The sequence below is a fragment of the Coturnix japonica genome, chromosome 19 (genome assembly GCF_001577835.2).
Source record: "Coturnix japonica isolate 7356 chromosome 19, Coturnix japonica 2.1, whole genome shotgun sequence".
NCBI classification, from domain to species: Eukaryota; Metazoa; Chordata; class Aves; order Galliformes; family Phasianidae; genus Coturnix; species Coturnix japonica.
The window spans coordinates 1419990-1429425 of NC_029534.1; the positions used below are offsets into that span (position 1 = coordinate 1419990).

The 9436-nt window shown below is 48.8% G+C and overlaps 1 protein-coding gene across 7 annotated transcripts in view; it reads right to left on the bottom strand.

Annotated features, from left to right (window-relative positions):
- The window catches only part of AUTS2 (activator of transcription and developmental regulator AUTS2), a 523712-nt gene extending 514952 nt beyond the window's left edge, over positions 1-8760 (bottom strand). For 4 of the 7 annotated variants that reach the window (XM_015880954.2, XM_015880959.2, XM_015880958.2 and 1 more), the window contains exon 1: positions 8211-8760. In XM_015880954.2, the coding sequence (XP_015736440.1) occupies positions 8211-8504 (294 nt within the window). In that variant the 5' untranslated portion in view covers positions 8505-8760. The remainder of the gene's footprint in view (positions 1-8210) is intronic. The other 3 variants (XM_015880957.2, XM_015880955.2, XM_015880953.2) reach the window with 1 other exon arrangement.
- Between the last annotated feature and the right edge of the window lie 676 nt (positions 8761-9436).

Genomic DNA, 9436 nt, shown 5'->3' on the forward strand with positions numbered 1-9436 from the left:
GAAACACTGAAGACAAAAATGCGACCATTTGAAACCACTTTGAAGCCACGCTACGTCGCATGATTGATCTCTAATCCAGATGGATTGAAAAAGGAGACTCTGATTCAACAGCAAAACATGCCCATTGGATCTTTAGTGCAGGCAGCACCTGAGAGCAGCTGCATTGTGCGGCCACCTCTGCAGAATGGGATACAGGCTGTCCAAGTGCAAACCTGGTGCTTCCATTCACCTGCCTGCAGCTAGCAACGCAAATCATCCCCATGCTGCTCCATAGCCAACACACCACCTGAGCTCAAACACTCATCAGTTTGTCAATGAGTTTAGATAGACCCATAACAGCACACAGACACCTTTCCTAAGGTGAGATGTCACCCAATGACCATTCCTCTCTGCCCACCCACACTATATTCACACTCTTTCCCCCAACCTTCTGCACTGTTTTGCCCCTTCCAGCCACAAAGCACCAGTGACACCCAACTAACGAACCCAGCTGTCGCAACAAACCTGAGCAGGGCCAGGTAAAATTAAATAGTTGGCTTTTCATAACCACACATCCAAGGAAATGTGCCAATGCCTTTTTATTTGCATATCTGGCAGGCTGCCCCAGACAACTAATACATAAGTGACAGCGTACAGGTGTATTAGTTTAGAGTTTGCCTTTAATCTGGAGGTGTCAATTTGCTTCTGTTTTAATTACATCCATCTTGATATGTTATTACAACCTCATGAAACTTCCTCATTACGTGAATGGCTATAAATACATGCACATGACAAACAGTTGTTATACATTTTCTGGTTCAGCAGTGGAGGCACACTATGGCAGCCCACACGTCACATACATTTAAAGTTTCAGTGCTTCCTCACCTCTCCCCCTTCCCTTTTCTCTTCAGTCTATTTCCTTTCATCCAAGACCAAGATGTACGTTCTTTATTTGTTTAATTTAATGAATCTGCTACAACCCCCTTGCTAGCAGCACTCTGATGCAAACACAATCGGCTCACAGAGCCCTTTCAGCATATGCGTGTCCTTCTGGGTTGCAACTCTATGAGAACGTCTGTTTGCCATTAGGCAAATATAGGGAGATTGCACTGAGGTCTTATAAACATGCAAAGATCCACTTTTGTAGCTACATAATTCACTGAGTTTTTCAACACGCATTCTGAGGTTGAAAACTTGGCAAGTCCATCCACCAGATGTATCTTTCTGATCCCAGGACTCATTAAAATTTACTATTTTTTTCTGAATTAGAAAAAAAAAAAAGAGTCCAGCCGACTCAGCTGCTGAGCCACATTAATTGCATTTTTATTCTACTTTTCCATAGTTAAAGCGACTAATGACGAAAGAGTCCCTGCCCATAAGCACAACAGCCAGGCAGTAAAAATGACTAGGACTTTTAATCGTTTGGTAATATCCAAATCACATAAAACAAAGGGAGGCAATTCGGTCCCCTCCAAACAGAAGGTTTTGATTTTCAGTATTTATTTTGAATTTCTTTAAGAGAAGAAAAGAAGGGAGAAAAGGCCCAATTTCACACCAAAGGATTCCATTCAGAGGTCAAAGTGCCCTTGATGTGCACTGAAACACACAGCACTAACTGAGTTGCAACACAAATCATCCCCAGCAGCAGCACTTCTTCCTTCACCCCCTCACCACGCGCTCTCCTCTGAGGTCACAGCCACTTTCACTGCCCACTGAGCACAGCTGGCCAGATGTGCAAACCTTCCCACACCTCCTATGGGCTTAGAGTGCGTGTCAGCTGCTGGAAGACCCCCATAGGATGCTGCCAGGACCCTCCACAGAGGCACAGTACAGGCAGGTGGGTGTGCAGAAGCCCAAAGGAAGATGAGGAAGGCTGCTGGAATCCAGGCCAGCAGCAGAGCCTCCAGACAACTCTGGACATCCCTTTTTAAACCAGGCACCCCCCAGCCTCATGGATGGAGGAGACAGGTTGATGGTAGTTTTATTCCTGAACCAACAATTCCCCTTTGCTACCAAATAAAAGCATAAGAAGATGCAGTTTATAGAAGCACTGGTTCTAGAGGAGAAGCAACTTCCACTTTGCAAAGCTGGCAAACACGTGCAAGACAGAGTAACAGAGATCACTCCTGAACATGAAACCAACCTTCTGTAGGGCTGGGAAAAAACTGCTCCCATTTGGATGTGGGATATTCATCCCATCCGTGCATCACTCAGCATCACACAACCCACACAGCTCAGACACATCAGATACGAGCACACCTCTGCACACCTACCACATCTGTCTCACCAGATTCCAAAACCACGAGGATCAGGACGTGCACCAAACAAAACCCAAGTAAATCCACACACAATGTATGCCATACAACACGATCAAATTACACCTGACAGGCAAAAAGCCACAAAGAGATGAATACACACACAGTGCCAGGGAATAACACACTGCGTCTGCTGACCTCCACACCATTATGGGCAGGGTGCAGAACCAAAGCCCTCCCTGCAGCATTGAGAAGACTGAAGATTTACCCCTTTGGTTAAAGCCTTCTCCTCCTCCAGCACATCAGCGTTCTAACTTCAGCAGCGGTGTTGCCAAGATACAAGGAGAAAAAAATCTCAAGATATTAAGGTAACACACTACTTAAAGGCAAACAGAAGAGCAGCAGAGCTGAGCCGGGGCTCCGACAAATTGCCACCACACGTTCTGCTGTTACAGCAAAACAAATCCCTACCTGCATTAGCCATTTCTCGTTACTTACGAAGTGGATTTTCATAATATCCATTTTACAACAAAAGGAGTTTAGAGGACTACGATGTTCTGAAGTGGGCTTTGCCACGGCTTGGCATCCAGTCAAAACGACAACAAACTGACTACACAAGGAACGCATGCAGGTGGTAATTTGTGACACACACAGAGCCAGACCCAAGGAGAACACAGATACTGGACTTAGAAGCCATAAGGATGATGTACAGGAACACAGGGGAACAGAGCAAGCCATTTCAATGGCAGAACCAGAGCAACATGGCCTCAGCAGAACACTGCAACTCAAGTCAAGGGAAACTCAGAGTTAAAAACGCCACATCTCAACCCACAACTTCCTAATTCCATTACCCTTTTATTAATTGCGTTTGAGACTTGCTAAACTTGAGCTCGGGCTATTTATAAAACCTATCTGACTCAACTTATTGTTGCTGAGAACAAAGATTGAACTTCTAATTTAGCTGCAGATAATTACGAAGCTGCAGGTCAGACCCCCGGTGTAATGCAGTAGGGTCTTCACTCAAACTGATAGAAACAGTCCTTTAAAATAACACAAGTGTAGCAACAGGGAGACAAGGGGAAAGAAGCCACCTCACCCAGTGAGGAATCTGCCTGCCTGCCTCCTAGCAGAGCACACAGCAGGTGTATTGCTGTTTAAGCAGGGGCACGCCGTGTTGAGCATTCCCCCTTGGCAGTGCAGGCTCTACCAGGGCACATCTGCATACACAGATCCCACCTGCAGCCTCAAGGAACAACATCTCCCTTTGGTTCACCGTGTTCCCATCCAGTTGCCAATACATCTCTATTGATCTCAGCATTGTAACTCAATCTTTCAATTACTCGGCCCCTTGATGTCTTTCTGCTGATTTTTTCTTTGCCTTTCTTTAGCAGCCATTTACCTTCCAAGTTCCTGATCCTTTACCTTTACTTTATAAACCTATTTCTTTACAATCCCTCGTCCCAGCAGAAGCAAGAGATATTTAATGAGAAAGGGCTTACTTTCCCAAGCAAATAGCAGGGGGAAAATAAAAAGGGAAAAAAGATGCCAAAAAAAAAAAAAAAAAAGGATAAGAGTGTCTTTTGTCCTATTGATACGTGATATAATTCCCATTAATGTTAATCTTAAAGAGCGGGGCCAGAAGAGGCTACTTTGTCTATCTAAAGAAATTGTCCGTATAGTTTAAACTCTTACTTCTTTAACTCACGGCCATTGTGCCTCCTGCTACCACCCACGGGAAAGGGAAAAATCCCCACCTTCATTTCTTTGTTACCTTCAGGAGTTTAAAAGAACACTCGCACAAAGATAGCAATCCTCTGTCATTCTGCGTGCAAAGAGACAGCATCAGCTCTCCACCAGCCTATGAGCCAGGTGGAGCCGGGGCTGCCCAGCTTTCATTCACATGCCCAAATTATAGCAACACAGCCTTCCAAAATTACCCAAGAGGTTCCTCTGGTGGAACGTACATCCCGCTGTTATCAGCCCCAGTTTCAGTTCTGGTTGCTGATGCTTCAGCTCTGGTCACAGAGGGTTTTCATCAAGAGACGTAACCGCTCTGTCAAGGTTATCTCCAAATTTGATCTCGGGTCAATTTACTGCTTCCTCTAAGTACATAGTGAAAATAATAAACACATTGCTTCGTATGATATCCCCGTGTCACACCAGACCGAACGCCGCTATATCTTCATTTAGTTATTACCTTCTCTGCTGGTCTAAATCTGAAGACTTGCATGTGCAAACAGAGACCAGGACAAACACAGACGCATCTAAGCAGTCAACAAATACAAGGAGGGCTACCAAGATTTGCTGACAGCGCTGAGCAAACATCCGATGTTACAATACTGCTGCAGTAAGGCATGAGGATCAAATTCCTCTTGAAATATGAAAGGATAGAGACAAGGCAGAACAAACTGTTGAAATCTCAGAGAATTTAAGTAAACAGGTTAATCGTGCCAGCTGAAGGTTGGTGTGAACAGAATGATCCGAGGAGAAAACACTGCAAGGCCATAGTGCTGCTACCCAACCCAAAGCCCCTTCTGCCACACAGGCAGCCCACCAGTGGGCTGTGCACAGCAATGGGCATCACTCAGTGGGTATCAAAGCAAACTCCTGCCTTCAGGAGCATATATGGTGTTACACTGACTGCATACACAGCACAGACATGCTGTTTAGACCACATTATCTTCAAAACCTTCCTGTTATTTCCACATTTTGCTTGTGCATCAAGTGTGTCTCTATTTAAAATCCCCATCAGCTTGACTCCATCTAGTCCTGTATTATTTGACCTATCCAATACATAGAACTGCCATAGGTAACGTCTGCCTCAATCACACAAACTCAGTGGAACAATTGCTAAAGAAAATTATTTACACTCGGTGGATGGAATCATCTGACATAGAAAACGAAGCTCATTAAACAGCTCCTTGACAAATATTTGTCAGCATTTCTCATTTGTAAGTAATTATATTGGGCTTTACCTGACAGTAATTTAGCACGGTCACAAAATGCCGAGCAGAAATCAGCTCAGTGTGTGCATGGTGAGGGACTGTGTCACCCTTGCGAAACAAGAAGCCCCTTTAAACACAAGCTCACCCCATCTCCGTGCTTTATACATATCTGTGTCCCATTTCAGGCTTGTCAGATGAACTACCCGAGCTGAAGCTAAACAAACATCCGCAGAAAAAAAACCTCATTGCCTTCCTCAGCTCTCAGAAAACCTGAAACCAAGTGCAAACTCCGTGGGGATGGCCAGAGCTGACTCAGGAAACACGAAGTACTTCCCAGGCTTTAAGCTATCTTAACATTCAGGTCAGATTTCATTTCTCATCACATAAACCATCTTCAGTGCTGCATGCCAACAGCCTTGTCACATCGGCCTCCTGCCAGGGCACGGAGGGAGGTGAACATGGCAGCGAACCCACACCCACTGGGATATGGGAACCCTGTGCTGTCGGGCTGACAGGACACCATCACACCAAGCACGGGCACTTCTTACAAGCTGTGAGACTTGACAAGGCCAGGAACCAACACAGAGTGAAACACAGAGCAAGGCTGCTCACAGATCCAGGCCAAGCTGCAGGGCTGCTCCTTCACAGCAGCACAGTGGCTATGATGGATGCCCCAGTGCCACCTACAGCACCCAGTGCACCATCATGGGCTGCTGACACCTGGACAGGAGCACAACTCCAGCAGCAGGAGCTGGTTAAAAAGATAACTTTGCTTCAAGGGATGGGAACTTTTAGCAGTGTGCTCATTACTGGTGTATTAACAGACACAACAATTCCTGGTGGAACCACAACAGCCATCAGATGCACCTTCTAGTGCAGCACCTGTGTCTCTTCACTATCCACGAGCCTCACAGCTCAGTACTTGGCACAACTTGGGCTTTTCCCAACATAAAGCATTCAGGAAAGGTCAGACAGAAATGACACCACATGGAAATCCTTGTTCTCATTCACAGCTTTGTTCAAAGCACTCATAGAGTCCCACACCTCCTGCTGCACAGATGTCATCAGCAGCACAACACAGCTCAGCCCACCCCATGCCACCCTACCCCTGCATGCAGGTTCAGCCTTCCAGAGATACACACCAGTCCCACCAGCTGCTCTTCACCAAGCAGCAAGAACACCTGCTGTGTCAGCACATTTTCAGCCATGCAAAGCCCGGGGACAAGCTGAAGTCCAACACAAAGCACAAAGTCAATGTCATCATGTGCAAGGCACAAAAGTCCTCCACAACCTGTGGAAAAGCCTCCAAGGAGCCCAAAGCAGATACAAAGCACGAGGTGCACACACACACCAGGACACCCATCCAAAGCATCAGGGCTTCCTGCCAACAGCATGAGTTGAAACACAAACTTGAGTGTCCCACCAGCACCGGGACACAGCTCCTACAGCAACACAACCTCAATGCTGAAAGCACAGGGAGAAATCCAGCACGCTACAACTCCTTCCACTGGGCTGGTGCCTCAGACACCTTCATCTCCCTCTGATCCTCAGAAACAACAACTTCAACACATACACCGAGCTGCAGGAAAAAGCACCTAACAACGATTTTGTGACATTATTTCTCAACGCAGCATGAAATCGTTAGGTCAAAATGTGCCACCTCTCACATGAACATTAAAAGTATGTCAAGTCTCAGTGTGCGAGCTATTGTTTTATCCGAACGTGATATTAGCTGGCAGAACTGGGTAACGTTTCTGCTCTCCTTTTTAGCACTATAAGATCATGGGTGGGATGGATGCATGCAGGAACCACTCTTTGCTTTGCAAAATAGCAATTAGTTGGAGCTCAAGTGGAAAAGAAATTAAATAAGTAAGTAAATAAAAGTGAAACACAATCAAGAGATCTTCCAAAACATCCAACCAAGCTCTGAACATAAAACTTGCTCTCCAGTTCCCCTCCAACAACCACGACAGCCAAATTCTCCGGTCCATATTCCCATCAAACCCCATAACGACACAAACCGGGGCTTTGTTGGAGGAAAAACAGGAATTGATCCAAAAGCTCTGCTTGCAAATTCCACTCTAGCTGACAAATGTGCACTGCTCCCTTCACTGGAGCAAAGCACCCACAGACAGGAGCCCAGGTGGGAAACCCACACGTCCATCACTCTGCCCTGGGCCGGGTGCAGGGGTCCATAGGGCACAACCCTTCCATCACAGCACAGCAAGCTCTCTCCCAGACACAGCTCTGGGCTGATGCAGGTGTAACCAAGGACAAACTCTGGCTCCAAGAAATAAATAATAATTCAGAAAAGAACAAAGAGAAAAGAAAACCACACCAGAAAAAGCCAGCAAACCTTCCTGGCTAAATATTGAAACAGCTTCAGAGCAACACACATTTATATTTTTTTTTTTGTTCAACAATCAGCTTCATCTTCGCATTTATTTTGACAGTTCATAATTGTTCCAATCGCGATTCCAGAGCACATAAACCCAAATCAATCCGCCTTTCACCGCACAAACTTCTCCAAGGCAGAAGTTCCACACAACAAAGACCTTCGACCCACCGCACCCCCGGGGCTGCCCACGGTGACCGGGGCCGGGGGAGGCTGCACCTCCGGGGGGGGGGGAACACCGGGCCAACGTGACAGGCCGGACACGAGGGGGAAGGGGGGGTTGGGGCGGTGGGGGGAAGGGGAAGGGGGGGGGACACCGGAGAGAAAAGTTTGAACGGGGGTCTGGGGGGGGTCGGGGGGCGAGGGGATGGGGAGCCCGATCCACCGCCTCATCCTCCGCCGGGAGCGGCCGCAGCGCTGCAGGTGTCCGTGGGGGGCGGGCGGGGAGCGGGCAGAGCGGAGCCCCGGGGCTGGGTCGGGGGAGAAGGGGGAGAAGGGGGAACGGAGCTCGGCCCGGGGGAGCGGGCGGGGGCCGCGGCGGCGGAGGAGACGGCGGCGGCGGCGTCGGGGCGGGGGCCCCCCCGCGGCTGCCCCCACACACACAATGAGGCGCACACAAAGCGGCGCCGCTCCTACCTCTAGAGCCTCGAAAGTGACGAAGCTGGACATCGCAAAACCGTCGATAATGTCCTCTTCGGCCGAGGAAGACTCCCGCCGCTTCCTCCGGGGGGGTCGCGGTCGGGACGGCGGCGGGGGCCCATTGTCTTCCTTCTCGGAGCCCGAGGAGGAGAGAGCACGGGCGGCCCCGGGGCCGGGAGCCCCTCCGGCGGCAGCGCCGCGCCGCCCGCCCTGGGCTCGCCGCTCCCGGTCGCGTTGGGACCGCGATCTCCGCTTCTTCCGAAGCCCGTTGCATCGCGCCGGGCCATCCATGTCTCTCGGCGGCTCTCCCTCTCGCTCTCGTCCCCCCCCGCCCCACCGCGGGCACAAATCCGGCTCTCCCCCGGCGGAATAACGGGGGAGGGAGGGAGGGAACGAGGGAAGGAGGGAGGAGAGGGCGGAAAGGGGGTGGGGGGGGATGAAAGAATCCGAGCGCGGTTCCACCACCACCAGCGGCAAAGCACCAAATGTAAGAGATTCCTACGAGCGAGCCAAGGAAAGTAATGGCTGATCTCAGGTCGCCTTTGTAAAAAAAAAAAAAAAAAAAAAGAGAGAGAGAAAAAAAGCAGCGAGAGAAAGAAAAAAAAAAGCAGGAAAAAAAAAAGCAGCCTCACCGAGCAGGCAATAAATCAGAATAGCGGAATGCTTTGATCGGGGCTGGGAGGGCGCGGATCGCCGAAAGAGGGGAAAAAAAGCATTAAAGAGGGGAGGGGGGGGGAGAAATAAAGAAAAGAGAGACCCGCTGGAAGGAGGGAGCTGAGAGTATTTCCTTGCACTGAATTTATTTCCTTTCTTCCTTTCCTCCCCCAACTAGAAGAAGTTCCAGGGGGAAAAAAAATAAAAATAAGCATTAAAAAAAATAGATATAAATATCTATATTTTAAATCAAAATAAATCTGCGGGTGCGCGGCGCTGCGCGGGGGGTGCGGCCGCCCCCGCTTCGCTCTTTATCTCCGCTCGCACAATGATCGCGGCGTCCAGATGCGATGTTCTCAGGCACCAACCGGGGGGGGGGGGGGGGGGGTTGCCCGGCCCCTCCGAACCAGAAGGAAACAATACCAGGGGAAAAAAAGGGGGGAAAAAATAAGGGAAAAAAAAAAAAAAAAGAAAAAGCAGCAAAACACGCCCACCCACCCCGGCTATTAATACGGATCAATCATGGTAAATTCATCGGATTAATTGTGGCGAGGAAGGGGTGGACGGGG